This window comes from Colias philodice, chromosome 2 (genome assembly GCF_061535455.1).
Source record: "Colias philodice isolate Cphi_HAF_F1 chromosome 2, ilColPhil1 Martin Lab GWU primary, whole genome shotgun sequence".
NCBI classification, from domain to species: domain Eukaryota; kingdom Metazoa; phylum Arthropoda; class Insecta; order Lepidoptera; family Pieridae; genus Colias; species Colias philodice.
Genome location: NC_143087.1, coordinates 919,700 through 938,725, shown reverse-complemented (window position 1 = coordinate 938,725; position 19,026 = coordinate 919,700). Strand labels below are relative to the sequence as shown.

The following is a 19,026-nucleotide window of genomic DNA, read 5'->3' as shown; positions in this document are numbered from 1 at the left end:
TGTCTAGACGTCTGGTAACCTAGACTAGGTTATAATCTAGGTCCTAACGCCTGGTAACCTAGTCTATCTAAATGCTATCCGGAGTGCTGCTATCCCTCTCCGTGGATGTAGAGGGCCGCTCCCAGTGCGAGTAGGGCCGCGCCGGGAGGGCGACCGGCCTTCATATAACGTGCTGCGGGGGCTCTTCGTCCTTCATGAGGATGTAGGCCACTGGCCGCTTGACGTCCGGGGGAGGGGAGGGGGTGCGGCGCGGGGGACAGCCGCAGGGGGACAGCGCGCTGTTGTACAGGGCACTGCTGTATAGAGCCCCGCCGTATAGAGCCTGCAAGGTTACACCGTGGAGTCTTCTTGTGTGTGGTCATGCATCGAATTTCAATGTTTAACAGTCTAAGACTAGGTCTATGCGACGGTACTTCGGATGGTTTTGTTACAGTTACATATAAAATCTGTAATAATGTCTCAAAAAATGGGATCTCACCTGTAAATGCGCCAACTCCGCCGCCAGTTTTCCATCATCGGATGGTATCTTGGCGAACGGATAGAACGGGTATGGTAACGGTGGAAAGAGTCTTCCCAGATCTGGTTTATCCTGCAGTAAATGGTGTGGTACAGGTAGCTGGGGGACTGGTTGTGGTAGTGGTGTAACCAGGCGTGGTACTGGCGCCATCAGCCCGGAGATATTGAAGCCGAATTTGGGCTCTTTCTTGACTAAGGCTTTGGGCTTCCGTCTCGGCCGGTACTTGTAGTCGGGGTGCTCTTTCATATGGAGTGCTCTGGAAGGGAAGGTTTAATAAATATCGTTGTTTTTATGAAACTTCCGAATTAACCTTGTTGAGAGATTCATTTAATTATGGGAGCTTTAATCATATAAATCGAAAATACTCCCAAGAGAAAATAAATATAAGTTAATATAAAGTAATATAACGAAATGTTGCTGCAGAATAATGAATATATTTGGCCTAAAAATAAGAGAAGAATAACACAGTTTCCAAAAATTTGTAAATATTATGAGAACATAAGCACAAAATGTTCTGATTTTCTTCTAGTAGTCTATTTGACTGATAAGCATCTAATTTAGCGACACAACAAATCATTATTTATCGTAATCAGCATGCAACGCCGTCGATCCTATCTGCGTATTCCATATCCAATTTGTAGCAATTCAACGCTGTAACTCGATTCAATCGAGTTTTAACTTTATAACTCATACATAAGTTTTACAAAACGTCACAATGAAACGCCACCGGGCAGAATAACATTATTATTTATGCAATAAAGCGTACAATTGTCGCCCGCCGCCCTTAAAACAACAATGTCAATTGAACAATACTCGGATTATTGCATTGTCCTGTCAGAATCTATGTTATTCAGCGCCCATCACTATGTCTTCAATGCGTATAATGTAAACGCGACAGTATTTAGTTGAAATAAAGTATACATTCGTATGAATGGTTTCGCAGTTGGAACGTTTAGTGCTGGCCGGATTGCCGACAGTGTCCGATTATGCGAGCTTTGTGATAGAATCGCGATTGTCAGCTAGTCGATTGTAATTATTCGAATGGAGTACTGAGGGTTGATAGTTGAGGTTTTCGAATACTGTTTGCTGAATACTGCTTGAATAATAAAGGACTAATTTTATAAGGTCATGGGTATTTGGAACGCATCAAATTTAATGATCTTTAAAGTAATGGGAATGTTCAATCTATAATATAGGTACCAATTTGCACTTTGCAGCTCTGTCATGGTCACATTTGTATATCAAAGAAACAAAAAAGATTCATGGAAGCGTTTAAATATTGTACTTACTTAGATTTTTACAAAGCGCTTTTTTTATAGACAGTTTTATTGAAAAAAAGAAACGGAATCAGAAAATTTATTTAATTTAAGAAATGTACCTAGAGTACCAGAAAACTTTTATAGAATAATGCTTTTCGTTTATTTTATTTTGTTGACTTATCTAAGTGTATTTTAATGCAATTTTAATCAGTAGTTATTCTTAAGTGTATCTATCATCATTAATTCCAAAGTAGAGCTATACCTACTTCGTCACCAAGAAGTTATAAGAGCTATACTTCGTCACCAATAACCTTCCATCTTGACCTCTACAAGCCCTACAGTATCAACAACTGTGGTATCAATTTCGACACAAGGAAAAAATTGTCTTTCATATCGAGAATCGTATCAATGTTTACACAATTCGATTAACTCCGCCAAAAAACTGTCGGATAAACGATATCTCTTTTTATATCGATATTCGTGTGTTTTTCTTGGCTATCGTGTTTGTCAAACAAAGTAATGAAGGAATTGATAGTGCGGTGCATTGACCTCAAGTTTTGGGACCAGTGGACACGGTGGCTATGACTTCGTATTATTGCTTTCTTGGAACTGTGTTTTATTATGGGAGATGGAAAAATTCTGCAGTTTAAGAAAAATAATGCTAATTTCTTGATCAACAAAAACATCAAATGAATTTGAACTAAATAACTATCCGTGATCCTACCATTATTTTGTGCATTTAATATACAATTTAAATAATTTTATAGAGAAACAGTAATAATAATGAAAACAATTTTCAATGCACAAACAACAAAATAACAATACATAAAGAAACAGCTTAGTACCACAAGTATAGTTTTAATCACAAATCGTAATTAATTTTGCATAGTACCTACTGAATATTAAAGCTTAGTTACCTAACTCTACTCAAAAATTTCACGTTCAATCATAAAATTCTACCTTCAATACAATCTTACATGTATCCCTCATTCGTCTTAGTTAAACAACAAAATTCACGCGTAAATCCATATCCACACACTAGCGATAAAATTGATATGACAAACGATGAAACACATAAAAAGCTAAGACATTGTTGTTTGTCTGTATTGGAATTGTGTCTGATCAAACAGGCCGATAAGCAGGCAAACAGGGGAGCGCCTTTGACCATAGTGACCGATAGCGGGACACGTGGTTCCCAATTTGTTATTCAGTGTTTAAATTTGTATAAAAGGTAAAGAATAGAGTCTTAGAACTGGGTATTAAGAAGGAAAATTTCTTGATGTTTAAACGGTACCTAAATGTTAGTAAAGTTAAGAAGGACGCGTGACATCTTCTAGTTTCTGTAAAAATGTTTGTTGCAATAGTTAATATTTAGCTCATTAATATTGTTATGTTGTTATAATAATCTGTATTAAAAACCTATTACTATATCATCCTCAAAATGTGTTTTTATTTTGTTTGATCACATGCGACGTTTTACAATTTACAGTAAGCGGACACAGACGGCCACATTTCCACATTTTGATTCTGATGCAAACTTATCATTTCACCATTTCAATGATTATTTTATTAATAAATAAGTACTTAGGTATTAATGGTGTTGAGTAACAGTAAATATAAATTTAAATAGGTAGGTATCATAAAAAAAAACGAAAACGGAAATTTATTTTACATATTATGTTTCTACATAAACCCGAAGGTAGAGTTGTGAAAAGCGCTAATAAAATTGTTTTAAAATTATTATTTTTTAAATAATAATAGCAATGTTTTAATCGTTTACATATTCATTATGTGTCCTTATATGATGACAGTAAATTACTGTACAATTTCCTTACAAAACTCATTGAAAAGTTGCATTATGGGAAGTTACAGAACACTCACACTCTAGGGTTACCACTCATATAAATATAATCATAGAATTACATAATGTTATAGATTTGAACTCATTTTCATTTATAAAAGTCAGCTTTATGGAAAACTAATAAGTATATACTGATACACAATTAATTAAAAAATGACGATTTAGCTATAATTTAACGTACTCTATTACTTATAGTATAATTTGGTTTTGCACAGCTATGATTGATTTTTCTAAAAAAAACGAGCACTCCACCGAAAAAAAACACGTACCTATTGTTTTTTTTTATAAATAAGTATCCGTAAAAAAATACCATCACCAATAAGAACGTTCACAAAATGATCATGATATCGAAGTATTTTATTGTATTTTTTTTGTAATAGAGTCTCCGTATCAACGCTACGTCTGAAAAAACTTCGACAAAGAAGGCCAGCTATTACGCCCATGAACAAATCCACACAGACTATCCAAGCAAAGCTATAACTGCACATAAAATCCATTTTAAAACCCTTTAGTAGCAAAAGACGCGACATATGATAGGTAGAGAAAAACAAAGGCGTAACCCTAGCGCAGACGGGAGCATAAGCTTGTTTTTATAGCCCTGCCGGCCCGTGATAACGTGCCACCCCTAACAATGCCAGATATTATAGCCGTGAATACTAGATAATTGTCTTTGGGGCGCTTTTTGCAATTGATTTGTTATGATCTATAGATAGCTGGATGCAATTAGATTGCGTGGGGTTCGTTTGTTGAATGGGAGTTGATAGACTATTCTTAGTTGTATCTAAGTATAACTGGCGGCAAGGAAAATAAAGCTTCTATTGAAAACTGGTATACTGTTAATAGATGAACTCGTTAATTTTCTGAGAATTATAATAACTTGAAAACTATTAATATTATGAAATTGGTTCTTTGCGCCATGTACCTATTCTAGGAAAATCAACTTTTATGAAATCTTGTGGCAGTTTGTACGGTAATTGTATCTATTGTTTTGGATGTAGAGATAAATTAAATTTATGTACGTTTTAGGTTTTAAATTGAAACTGTATCAAAGTTTTTCTTATTTCGTGTTCGTTTCGTAATCGTCGTTAGGTACGTACCTACGTCATATTTGGGTAATTTTTTTAGAGCAGGCTCTAGGCTACATAAAAATCTGTACATTTCATGAATCTCAAAACTTTAAAAAGCATCCTTACATCTCATAACAATTCTTAATATCAAAAGTATATATAAAAACCAAACACTCCAAGATAGTGCAAAAAAGTGACAATACATTTATCAATCGGCCCTAATTCAAACAGAGTGAGTGGGATAAGGAACACAAACATCCGGAGTAGTGTCTTATTTGTTCATCCACTGTATTGTGGGTTTATATTTTTATATGATTAACTAGGGACCGCCCGCGACTTCGCCCGGCCTTGATAACTGAGCGATGTTTGGGAGGGACGATTTTTGTTAGAAACATGGGTGATTTGTACGTTTTGATTGTGGCTTCTAGATTAGTTTAAGTATCCAAATAAATATTCTCTTGTACACAATCTTATAGGTGCACTAAATAATATTTTTTAGCATATGTTTCACATTTACAAATGAATTCCAACCGAGTAGGTACCTTATTACACGAAATCGTTATAATGCTGTATATTAAATGCTGTATATTTACATTTCAATAGCACACCCTCTATTTTTCTTATGAAAAAAAAAGCCAATAAGGTACCTACAAGTAGGAAACAACTCTTCAACATAATCTACTTTTAATGTAAGTATGTATTCATTTAAACTTAGATAATATGTACCTACTCAGCTGATCTACATGATGGTGTACAAAGTGGTTATAATTCGAACTATCATTGTAAAATCTAAATCTATAATATAAAAATGAATCCCAAAATGTGTTGGTAAGCGCATAACTTGAGAACGGCTGAACCGATTTCGTTAATTCTTTTTTTATTATATTCCTTGAAGTACGAGGATGGTTCTTACGTAGAGAAAACGTAAATATGTACCACGGGCGAAGCCGGGGCGGACTGCTAGTTTTCGATAAAATAGTTGTACATCTAAGAGCCGATTTTTCAATCCTTGGTTACGGTCTACGGACAATTACAATACATTTTTGAAATGGTAGTTTAATACGTTATTCGATGAATAAGTTTTTAAACAAGGATTGAAAAATCAGCTCTAAATCTAATATACCTACCGTCTAATTATACATCATGCATATCTCTGACCTCATAAAAAAGCTTCATTTACCGCTATACAATTTCGTGTAGGTACCTAAACTCATGGATGGGGTAAAAATATTATAAAACGAACAACTCTACATTAAGAAACATACCTACCTATTACTTACCTATTGAATATATAAGAAAATATGATTTGATATTGAATATTCTCTAAAATAAACATTATTGTGACAAACATAAGAGGCACCAGGCTTATTTCGATTTAAAAAAAAATAATAATTGAACTGACATTTATATCACATTTAAAGTATGTATATTCCATTGTAATCTAAACTGCCTAAACCCGAAAGAAAATTGTTAATTGAAAAATTGTTAATGATCGTCACATAACGTCGCGATAAATTAATTTGGCTCTACATTATTGCCAGTTTATCTAAATTATATTCAGTATGATTTGAATATTTGACCGCCTCCTTGGTACAGTGGTTGACGCGTGAGCGTAAAGGGGTCCTGGGTTCGATTCCCGGTGGAGACGAAGAAAAAAAAATTGTCTCGGTCTGGCAGGACACAGAAGGCTGATCACCTACTTGTCCCTAAAGATAATCGATCAGTGAAACAGATGTATGAATAATACATCTGCCCCTTACCCCACTAGTGGACAAGGGACTTCACTTCTATGATTTGAATTTAGATAGATAAATAGATATCTGTTCACAAAAAGATCCAAGAACAAAGTTCGTCAAGTGGCAACAAATTCAAAAGCCTCGGCCCTCTGTTTAACTAATTTAAGGGCTTATCTACCACTTTTTGTCTTCCTTGATAACTAACAGGTGTTCGTTTTGTCTAGTGATAAAATTATCCTAAATTAAATAGTGGAAACCGTTGTTTGTTGACCTTGTTCAACCTTTATAGCCCTGTTAGGTTTGTAAATAAATTAATTTAGAAGATCCTTGAATAGTTAAAGTTTACCTAATTGTGGGTAGTTTATAATTTTTTAGAATATTTATTTATTTATTTACTCTTTATTGCACACAAAGATTGACAAAAAAATTTATGTTAGACCTAATTATAACCATGATTCGGTATTTTTTCATAAGACATAGTCACAGAATAGTTAATAGAACAGACATAGTAAAGGGATGAAAATTAGACCTTGAATTCATAGTTTTATAAAATTTGGGAACATGTCTGGTTTAACACTAAAATTATTGTCATATTATACCTACTAGGTGTTAAAAGATATGGATTGGTATGCAAAACTCGCAAAACGAATTTAAAGAACCCAAGGAAAGGATATTTCTTAAAATAAAGCAATTTTTTGTTTCAATTGAATACATAGGAAAATAAATACCAACAAAATTTTCTAAGATAGATTTCAATTTGTTTAAAATAACATTGCTAGCTGCAAGCTTGTAAAATCTCTTTATTGACCGTGATCAATTGACTAAGAAGTACTTAAGTGAAAAACGCATTACCTAATTAATATTATTAAATACAGATTATAGTTGAACACAAGTACCTACAGTCAAATCATATCAAATATGATTGATAAAAGTAAGTAAATAGGGGAGCGCCACTTAATATTTCTTCTCTTTTCTGATAAAGTATTAAAATCCCGTCTGTTAACAAATTTAGGTAGGTATACCTATTTGAATAATAGATCTACCTTTCTTCGTACAGTTTTTTAAAAGACGAACGTTTCTGTGAAATATTTTCTTAAAATTTATTAGAAACATTGAATTTTTAAAAGGTACCTATAGAGAGTATATTAATTCTAATCTAATCTAATACATATTATAAAGGCGAAAGTTTGTAAGGATGTATGGATGTATGGATGTATGGATGTTTGTTACTCTTTCACGTAAAAACTACTGAACCGATAACAATGAAATTTAGCACACATATAGAGGGTAACTTGGATTAACACATAGGATAGTTTTTATCCCGGAAATCCCACGGGAACGGGAACTATGCGGGTTTTCCTTTGCAAACGCGGGCGAAGCCGCGGGCGGAAATCTAGTTTAAAATAATAATAAGTAATAACCAAACAAATTGAAATCATTGAAATAATGCATAAAACATTTGCGGCGACTCAAAAATATAACATCTCGTACCAAAAATTCAAAATATCACATACCATAATAATTACTATGTATAATAATTATTTAATATACCTACCTAATTTATAAATACTATTGCTATATGGTTAGGTATTTATGAAATCAATCTATTTCATTCTAAACGACAATAACTAAACAAAGAAACGTTTTCCACATAGTTATCTTTGGATAAATTATTTATTATCCAAAGATATTTAGTAGGAACTCTTATTATTTATCATAAATAATAAGAGTTCTTACTAACACTTATATTAGTAAGGGTATACTGAATATTAAAGAGGAATAAAACCGGCCAAGTGCGAGTCGGGCTCGCGCACAAAGGGTTCCGTAGCAGCAAATATAATAAATTACAGTTAAATCAACCTATCTCAAAAACTATAAGAGATACTTTGATCAAACCAAAAATCGTTGAAAGAGTTAATTAGCATGCATCACCTCTATTTTTTTTAGAATTTTATACCCCGTAGTTATAAAAATAGAGGGGGGGGGACATACTTTTTACGACTTTGAGAGCTGATATCTCAAAAACCGTTCACTTTAAGAAAAATGTTTTTTAGAAAACTTTATATCATTTTAAAAGACCTTTCCATTGATACCCCACACGGGTATGTACATCGAAAAAAAAAATTTCATCCCTCAGTTACATGTATGGGGGGCCCCACCCCCAATTCTTTTTTTTACTATTTAGTGTCATATTTTTGTAGCGGTTCATACAACACATATTCCCATCAAATTTCATCACTGTAGTACTTATAGTTTCCGAGTAAATCGGCTGTGACAGACGGACAGACGGACAGACGGACAGACGGACATGACGAAACTATAAGGGTTCCGTTTTTGCCATTTTGGCTACGGAACCCTAAAAAGCATTGTACAGGATATTAAAGAGGTAGCAAGAGGTATTTTATTAGTTTGTGATTCCAAACACTCAATAATAATTTAATGTAGAGATTGCTCTATTAGCGTCTTTATGTAGCGTTTCATTGTTTTTTAATATTAATTTGACTTAATTCCTACAATACGTCTACCTACATAATATTATTGATTTATGAATATGTATAAGGAAATTTATAGGTAGATAATTAAAATAGGTACCTATGCTATTTAAAATATCCGCCGCATGCAAATGAGAAAATATTTTTAACATCAGCTCAAACTCTTTTTAAGTTTGACATAGTAAAAATAATTTACCTACCTATCGTTTTGAATTCGATAAATAAGAATTTCCAATTCGTCCAATATGAACGAAAATCTATTTTAGTATTATCTTTTGGTATGCAGAAATAAAAATTGGAAAATTATAATAACTTTATCATTTTTGAGTTTCATTTGAAAACTTAAAAAAAATTTACATTAATACTTACATACCTAAAAATATAGACGGAATAAACATAATTTAATTTAGATTATGTAAAAGTTATTTTAGGTACCTACCTTTAAAGAGAATTATGTAGAGAATTATCACGAATAAGTACCTAATTTTAAAAATTTATAAGTTATTTTAAAGCACTTTCAAAAGTATAGTTAATTTAAAAAGATTATAAGTAATTTTGGTGGATCACTTAAAAAAAATATTTGAATAGGTACTTTGTTATGTTTGAAAATGATTACAAACGTGACTTACCTTAATCTCTTCGCTTCATCTATGAACGGCCGCTTCTCCATCTCCGTGAGAAGTTTCCACTCCGCCCCCAAACGTTTGGAAATTTCTGAATTATGCATTTTTGGATTATCTTGTGCCATCTTACGTCTTTGTCCCCTAGACCACACCATGAAAGCGTTCATCGGCCTCTTTATATGATCTGTGGGCTGTTTTCCGAGTGACATGTTTGATAAAAAACTTTTTAAACTGCGCAAAAACTTCAAACTAAATTCCATGCACTGCCATTATCGAATTAAAAAAAAGTTAAATGTCAATTGGAATTCGAATTTTCGAAATGAGAACGTGCCGGTTCCCGCGCGCTCGTGAAAAGCTTCCGAAAGCTCAATGCGCTTTTCTTGGCTGTCGTTAGCGGGCTGATAGTGCCCCCTCTCCCCGCGCGCAGTGGCCAATGAGCGGCCGTCGTGGGCGGACGTTCGTGCCGCATTGGCTGAGGCGCTGCCCGTCTCCAACTTGCAACAGGTGACGTGCTTGTTAGCATGTTTATTAGTTCGCATCTTTTTTTTAATCTTGGCGAATCGATTTTTGAATGTTTGCGGTTGTTGCGAATTCTTGTAGGTCGTTCATTAGTAGCGGATAATAGTTGCACACTATTATTGTAAGGGTCGTGTCACACTGTATCTTTCTGCTATACATTTTAATTCTCATATATATAATAAAATAATAATTTTAAAATTACGATTTATTACTTGTATGATTTAAACTTTAAAGTAATAATAACAACTAGGTATATTAAATAAAGGAAAATAGTTAAGTTTATTTAAAAGTGGAATGATCTAATTAAAATTATAATAATTTGCCAATTTTTCATGTAGGTACCTAGCTAAATAGCAACTTAATAATTTAATGTAGGCACCTATAGGTATCTGGTCGCTAATTGACCAAACAAATTATTAAATTGAAATATTAAATAAGCAAAACCTTTAAAATATTATAGTTTTTAAAAATGCTTACAACTGCAACGTAACAAACTGAATGATATCGACTTCATTTTTTCCATTTTGTCCTGGATCTTTCCGAGTGGAACCGGGATGAGTAGGTACCTAGTATACCTATGTAAAAAGTGTAATTTGTAAATTATAAACATAAGTATTCTTATAGGTATTAAAATCATAGCTTAGTACCTATCTCTTTTGTTAAACAGGTACCTAATGTACCTAAATCTAATTTAAAATGTAGAGTGAGGTAGAGTTATCTAATTTTATAACAGGAAGACGTTAATAAATAATAATAATCTATGTTTTAGTAGGTACTTATAGGTAGGTACCTACCTACTAAATAAGAAACTGCACTTACCTTACACTCTCAGATACAACCAGTTTATTTAGACCTTCGCGATGTATGGCAGCTTATATACGTACCTACCTAATGGAGACCACGATAAATTTTTTGGTAAGTTAAAATTTAAATGTTAGGAAACGACACCAGCTGTTTTTTCATTAACGTTATGTAGGTCAAAAATCAGGATAGGTTAGGAAGGAATAAATAGTTTTAATCTTATGTTTTAATAGGTATTTTATTATGACAACGATGACATTTAAATGAGTAGGTACCTAAGTAGTAAGTACCTACCCGGAATCAATTTAAATATTAGTTTTCCGCCCACGGTTTCGCTTGTGTGCATTTTTTTTTGCTCTATTTTTATGACAAAAAATATCCTCTATCCCAAAGTAGGAGATACAGTTTTCTTTCAAAAACCTATTTCACTTAAGTATACCTATATCACTCTATCTAATGGTTTTGGAGTAGGTACATACCTAAAATGTAAATAAGAGGCTGAGCTAATTTAATTTTAACAGGTGATAGGAGAGATTTATGAACCATAAAGGAAAACGAAATCGCTAATTTTTAGAGTTCTGTGTCCCGAAAGGATAAAAAACGCAACCCTTATTACCTTGTTGTCCGTTTGTCTGTCTGTTTGTCATTATACACTTTTTCGAAGGAACGCGTGGAGATATCAAGCTGAAATTTATATTTTATCCACAAGTCTACGGTCCATTGAAGCTGTGAAAAACAAACTTATAAGCCAACACAATAAAAAAAATAATGCTGCAATTATTTGCAAATTTCGGCATGTGGGAATCAAAACATATGGGCTACCTACTCCCGTGAAAACAGAATCTTGGGTCCTAGCAACGTCACGTAGTATGTCTTACTATTATCTAGGTATATATTCTGGCAACGGGAAAATTGCGAAAAACATAAATAAATAGGTTTATGCCAAAAAAATAAACAAAATCAAAAAATAAAACAGGTTTGTGCGGAACCGGTTTTTCATGAAATGAAATAATGAATCTTAATAAAATTTCCACTCTAAAATTTTCAAAAACATATGACATTTTTTAAAAGATTAACTTTTGACTCTATAAAATATTAAAAGGAATAGAGAAATAATTTGGAAAATCCAAAAGTGCACGCCTCATAATTTTTTTTTAATAAATATTTATTAATTATTATTTTTGTTTATTTAATAACAATTAAACCACATCGAATCAGACCCTGAAAAATGAAAGGGTTCTATTCCTGAGCATACTCAAGCGTAAGAGAAAAAAAAAGACTCGATTAGTAAAGTATTTCGGTCGCTATCGTGTTAACAAGAAAAAGGATCCGCACATACAGACACACGGACGTCCAAGACAGAACATTTTTAAACTGTTTTTTAACTAGTTTAAATAACAAAAATGACATCAAAAATATCATGAACGTTAAAAATAGTGTTTTTTCTTAATATGTGTGTGTATTTATTATCTTACAAGTGCAATGTATGATACATAAAGACATTTTAAGTTTGAAAAATCAGATGTTTTGCGCGAAGTGACAGTAGTACCCACCTCAACGCTTCGCTTATGAGGCGTGCAAAATGACACACAGCACACAGAGCAAACTTTTTGTTAGCCATAGTATATTGTAATTAGTAGATATAGTGTCTATACAGGGTTTATACAAATTGCTAACTATTATACTAGTGTATAAATGTATATCTGTGTATACCGTAAACACCGCCCGTTTCATACAAACAGGTTTACCAGTGTCTGTTCGTACGTAAAACAATTCTGTGTCGCTACAACGCCCGCACAATATCATGTTATGGAGCGTTTTCGCGCTTCGCTGCCACGCCGCGGGCGTTTTTGCGCGCCAATGCGAAATAATCGCCTAGCTACTATACACTTACAATCGAAAACATACTCTATATCTATAGAATAAGGTTGATTTTCCGTTGTTACGGAGGGAAGTTATACCCTTATGGATGAAATAGTTCGTAGACTATTATGTAGGTATATTGAATACATCTTTTATATTTACACGGTTATGTAAAATGGTCTGTTAGCCTCGTTGATGTGTTTTTGATTTTATTATGAATTACGTAAAATTGGGCTCGAATATGGTTCAGCTTATTTATGAGGTAAGTACTAAGTATATCAGTGAAACTCCCGCTCGTTACTACAACAATAAATTAATAATTATAAATGATGAGAAACTAGGTAGAGGGATCTGATTATTTTTTTGTACTGAGATATTTCAACCAAGGTTAGCAAAGCCGATGATTGCATGCTAATTTAAATGGTCTTTGAATTATTTATTATATTATAATGAAGGGCAATCAGAATACTTGTAGGTATATTAATAATTGGTGGTCGACCAAACTTGTATTCAGGATGCTCTTCTTGTCATGATCAAGACATATTGTTCATATTATTTCTGCACATTTCACTTTTAATTTGCTTTTTACAATGACATTATAAGACAAAATCGTAGATTTAAGCGCCCCGGGATATTGAAATGTGGCTAATACGCCACAATAATTCAATTTTCAATCATGCCATACCTATAGGTTCGTCCGCGTGTGCCGCATAATTCAACCATCTGCATCGTCAGAAAAATAGAGACAACTGAAATAAGTTCTAACTAAGTAATAATTAATAGCCATTGCACAAGCATAAATAAGACACACGTCAAAGTAAGGTAGCATGATTCAATTATCGTGAGCGAAAAAAGTCAACTTAATTAAATTGTGACTGTGGCTAATTGGCCATTTTCAACGTTCCGTTCCATTAGCGCTTATAATATTTCTACGCCTTTTTACTATATCATTGTACATCTACCTATATTGTGTCTACTCCATTTTGACTTAGCAGGTCACTGCAAGCGTTATTAGAATGACCTTGGGCCATTCCAACCTCCCCCCTTGGGCACAGAACGTGACGTAGCATGTTGACTTGCCCTGCAGCGATTCTGTCGCACTATTGTTGTTGGTGCCGGCTGTAATGAAATCCATGGGATGACGCAATAATAGTTTGACTGAAAATATGAAAATACGCTGTATCAAGTGTCAAGTTAAAACTTTTTCGATATGAATACAAACCCAATTATTAGTTACTTATCAAAACTTTTCTGACTGTACCTATTGTACACAACCTACCTAAATTCCTGCAGGTCTTTCTATGAATATTTTAACTTACCTCTAATTTGCCGCTAATGAAATGATTAGGTAATCAGTCCGTCAAATAACATATTATTACTAGCGGCCCGCCCCGGCTTCGCCCGTGGTACATATGAAAAATAGATGTTGGCCGATTCTCAGACTTACCGATATGCACAGAAAATTTCATGAGAATCGGTCCACCCGTTTCGGAGAAGTATGCAGACTAACATTGTGACACGAGAATTTTATATATATAAGATAATATGTATATAAAAAAATAAATAAATAAAATCAATCAGTAGGTAAATATTTTCACAGTATCTAAGTAATAAGTTTTAGTAAGTAGGTACTGACAAGTGACATACATTAATAATTATAGTGACTACAAAATTTTACTGCTTTAACAAATTTGGAAAAGTAGTTAAATAGAAAATTGCACCTATAGGTAAATACTTACATCAATATTCACCGCTATAATATCTATTATGTTGTAGGTAATTAATTGTAAACTCTATGAAAATCTGGAATGGTTGAAGAATCACCTCGAATCAATAACTAATGAATTAAAATAATTGAAATTCAACTCAAAACTACGTATCTTAAGCCACATTCAGCTTTGTGAAATATTGCACATTCATTTGTTATTTATTAAAAAAAATATTAATCGAAATTAGATTAGCGCGGCGCGGCGCGGGCGTTCAAAAATCGAACGATGCGTTTTGTTTTTTTTTCCATTTTTTAAAACTAAAGAAACAGATTGTTGACCAAAGAGTTTTTATACAAAATATTATAAAATTAATAAAATTACAATTTAATACATTTTTAAATGAAAATAAGTAAATATTAAGAATCTATTTATAGATATTGTGTTGCTTTCACATAAGTGAGTTTTGACAAAGCGCCTTCGCCAATGTCTCGGTATTGAACGGGTGGAAATAAAAATGCTGTATCAATACAGCACGAAATGCACGGTATAAGTGATTGAAGATTGTTCTTAAAATATTTATGTAATAATTTGTAGACGCAGTTTAAAGTTTGAAAAATTGCATTTTAGATTGACGTTTTCAGGAGGGCAAGGAGATTTTACCTACTTAAATTAATTTATGATTATTTTTTTAATCTAATAGTATAATAAAGTTATTATCATGCTCTCTCAGTTTTTTTCTAAAGATAAGTTTAAAATGTAACATACTTTCTCATAACCTTTACTAACTGTCGAGGACTCTACTTCTTAGCTTGAAAGATGTTGTTAAAATATTGTTCGATTCTTCTATTTTTTTTGTTAATAATTACCCATAAATATTTTTTACTAGCTGTGCTCCGCTCCTGTTGGTCTACTTACTACCAGTCTGATTTGAACAATTCTTTCGGTGTTAGATAGCCCATTTTTTGAGGAAGGCCATAGGCTATATATTATCATCCCGCTATAAAGACCAACAGGAGCGGAGCACTGCGGGTAAAACCGCGGAGCACAGCTAGTTTAAAATAATAATCAAAAATCCCCGGACATATCCGACAACGACGTATCATGTGTACACACGTGGATGGGATCCAACACAAGAGGTTTTATTATACGAGCCGGGACTTATTCTTTTCTATTCACTCAAAGGGATAGCTGTTTGTTCGCTTATTTTCATATCTTTATTTAATATAAGTATTAAGTATTATATTTTTCTTTGTTTGGTTGTTTGATTTGCGGGGTTTAGTTTTGCGGAATTTATTAAGATTTATTGATTAAATTCTAGTTATTATATTATTTCCTGCCTATGTACGAGAAATTGAAGACTAAATTCAAATAGGCTATCAAAATAAGTATAAAACACAAACTAAAACGTGCTTGCTGTCAGCAAGTGAAGATTTTCAGCAGCCGCGGCCTAGAAATTTAGCCGGTAGTGCCGGAGCAAGAAGCAAATGTTTAATTTAGGTTTATTTTATTTATTTATTTAGTGGTTTATTTATTTACAAGTTTCTTGTACAAATGTTGAAATGTGCTTTACTAGGTAACATTCATAATGAGAATAAATATTTTTAAATTCACACTGTTTTATTTTTATATTCAAGAGTAGGTATAGGATTCGTAAATTAATTATTATTGATAATATCTTATGCACAAAACTGATTGATCAACTTTGCTTCAGCAGTTTTTCGTTAACAGTTATATTCTTAAAAAACACCTACCTATAGATAAAATGAAAGGTTTTTTCTTGGCAAGTTCCTGTAAATAAATCTACATACACATAGATTGTTGGGAGTCGTGACTCACCGCGATTTGAAGCATAAAACGGAGGCTTAAAATTCGCAATAACAATAAGTTACGGCTTATTGAGACTTTTAGTGTTCACGACTTTTGTTAACATTGTTGGTTATACTATTTCATCGTTATACTATAACTTGAAGATCCTACATGTACCTTAACCATTGAGATAATATTACTACGTATGGAGGAGACACCATGAACATAATCTGTGCGCCATTTTTTTGCTCTAACTAAGTTTTAAAAAATATTATCTAGTTAGGTACTTACCGATGAAAGTTATTCCTTTGCACTTTTCCGTATTATTTGTATTATTTGTGCAATATCGTAACACACACGAAGGCATATTTGATGCGTTTCACTTTAAAACCATTAAAAAAAACCGCTGAACATACGCCATATGGCGTATGTTGAGCGGAACATAAGTGATGTAGGCGGTGTCGTCTCCATATGTATATCTCAATGACCTTAACCTATTTTATTTCATGCTATGTAGGTACCTAATAAAGGAATGTGAATTACATAGGTTGTGATTGTACCTATGCTTATTTCTGTAAAATGTTATTGTAATTCGGTTGAGATTCTAAATTCTAATGATTATGGCGATATCTGAATATTATACAACTAGCTTCCGCCCGCGACTCCGTCCGCGCGGATGTCGGTCTTCGCGTGGATGGTTTATTTCTCCATTTTGAGTAACTCTGACAATAACATCTTATAAATATCTATTGGACTCAAATACGGGTAGGCCTTTATAATACCCAACGTGTGTTCGCTGTTCTACAGAACAACGTCTATGGATAAAACTGAAAAATTAAGATTATTTTTTTTCTTCGTATTTTTTCAGGATAAAAAGTATCCTATTTTACGCCCAGGATAATAAGGTATAATTATACCAAGTTTCATCGAAATCGAACCGTTAGTTTTCACGTGATGTCTTCACATACAGACAGACAGACAGACAGACAGACAGACAGACAAAAATTTTTTTAATCACATATTTGGGTTTGGTATCGATCCAGTAACACCCCCTGCTATTTATTTTTTCAATATATTCAATGTACAGAATTGACCCTTCTACAGATTTATTATGTACCTATAGAAGATTCCTGTTCCAGAAAGGATGCAGTTCGCCAATGATCAGTCGTATACAAGCGAGGAATAATGGAAGGATACTAATAATTAGTAATCACTATATCTTAAGATACAATTAGTGAAAGTAAAATGTAGAGTATATCCTAGAATGCCTATTTTATAAATACCTTCTATGGTGATATCCTAAAAAAATAATATTTGATAGGTATTCTTACTGAGTATACGTATGCCATTTTATTATTAGTCTGTGTTAAATATATATTTGGTTCTTCATTTGTTTATTATTAGCTAAATAAACAAATGAAGAACCAGCTTAGGTAGTGAAATTGTCTGAAAATATTTATAAGGTAACAAAAAGTCGTGCCGTCGTGTCGTACGGTATAAAAAGCATCGTCTCCGCGACGACAGGCCAAACGAGAGCTTTTTGTATCTCACATTATAGCTTTATAGGATCTTATTTTCATAAATATAGCGGTTTAAATACCCCCTTTATGTCCGCCGTGATTTACAAAGTGTTGCTAGGCTCGCTGAGTTTACGATTGTACACATAAATTTGCCGGTTTTTAGCTTTTCCCGCGTTTTTCATACCGTTTTTATTGTGTTGCGACTTATGGTTTCGTAAACTTTTGGAAGTTTATGTTTTGATTAGGTTTTGGATATTTACATTAAACATGCTTTAAGATTATTGTATAAGTATCACATAATATTATGGTATCGCATTATATGATTAAATTTTATTATCATCACAGACTAAAAAAAGTAATTGTCTAACAATAAACTTAAAAACTGTGCATAAAAACTATTTATAAAAAATAAGTGTTATATTTTTTAAATATTTTTACACTATTTATACTCCAGTGTATTATTGAATATGAGAATAATTAAAATCAGGACATAATAAAAACAAAATACTTTCCGTAATTTATTTTTAGTGATTTTTAACCACTGTAGCGCCATCTACTAAGAAACGTGTAAATACAATTTTATATATTGCGCCATCTAGTGATAGCTAAATGTCAACAGTTCAAATTTAGAAACCGAAACTTTAAAGGCCCAAACGTGATGCTATCATGTTTTCATAGATGTCGCTGAAATAAAAAAAGGAGAAGAATTTTTTTAAAACTTCAAAGCTTTATGAAAATGCAGACGACGTCTTTTTGAATTTTTTTTTTTTTTTTTTTTTTTAATATTTTAAAGCCGTTGTTGCAATATATCTGTAAAAAATATAATATTATATTTGAATATTTAGATTTTAGACTGAATCTTAGAATTAGATTAAAAAAAAAATATTTGCAACACACAACACACATTTTTATAAAATAAAATTTTTAGCTTTAAATTTCATGAGTAATGTTACCTCCTAATTTTTCTTTTTAGTTATGTTCGAATGTATCTGAATGAAATATATGAATGGATGAGTATGCAAAATGCACTTGGACTATATCTAGTATCTAATCTGTGACTTGGATTGGTTTTTTATTAATTATATATATTATAGTTGCTCTTGCCTCTTCTTATCTCTTTTACCTATATCTACTGATTTACTGAATGCAATAAAACGAAACATATGACTGTACCAAGACTTCGATCGTCCATCGAAAATATTAACAAACAAGGAAGCAGTACTATACCATCAAAGAGTAATTTAATTATTCCG

General features: G+C 32.7%; 1 protein-coding gene across 1 annotated transcript; it reads right to left on the bottom strand.

Annotated features, from left to right (window-relative positions):
• Positions 1 to 160: 160 nt before the first annotated feature.
• On the bottom strand, positions 161 to 9,817 carry LOC149490135 (transcription factor SOX-14-like). Its single transcript, XM_089701772.1, has 3 exons — positions 9,562 to 9,817; positions 479 to 773; positions 161 to 322 (listed from the first exon to the last, which is right to left on the bottom strand). Exons 1-3 carry the CDS (start codon positions 9,813 to 9,815, stop codon positions 161 to 163), a joined length of 711 nt encoding a protein of 236 aa, XP_089557898.1. The 5' UTR covers positions 9,816 to 9,817.
• Positions 9,818 to 19,026: the final 9,209 nt, after the last annotated feature.

Coding starts and splice junctions, on each gene's coding strand:
- LOC149490135 (XM_089701772.1), bottom strand. CDS start 9,815: ATGGAATTTAGTTTGAAGTTTTTGCGCAGTTTAAAAAGTTTTTTATCA. Junction 774..9,561: donor GATGAAGCGAAGAGATTAAG/GTAAGTCACGTT, acceptor CTTCCCTTCCAG/AGCACTCCATATGAAAGAGC. Junction 323..478: donor CGGAGTTGGCGCATTTACAG/GTGAGATCCCAT, acceptor GTAACCTTGCAG/GCTCTATACGGCGGGGCTCT.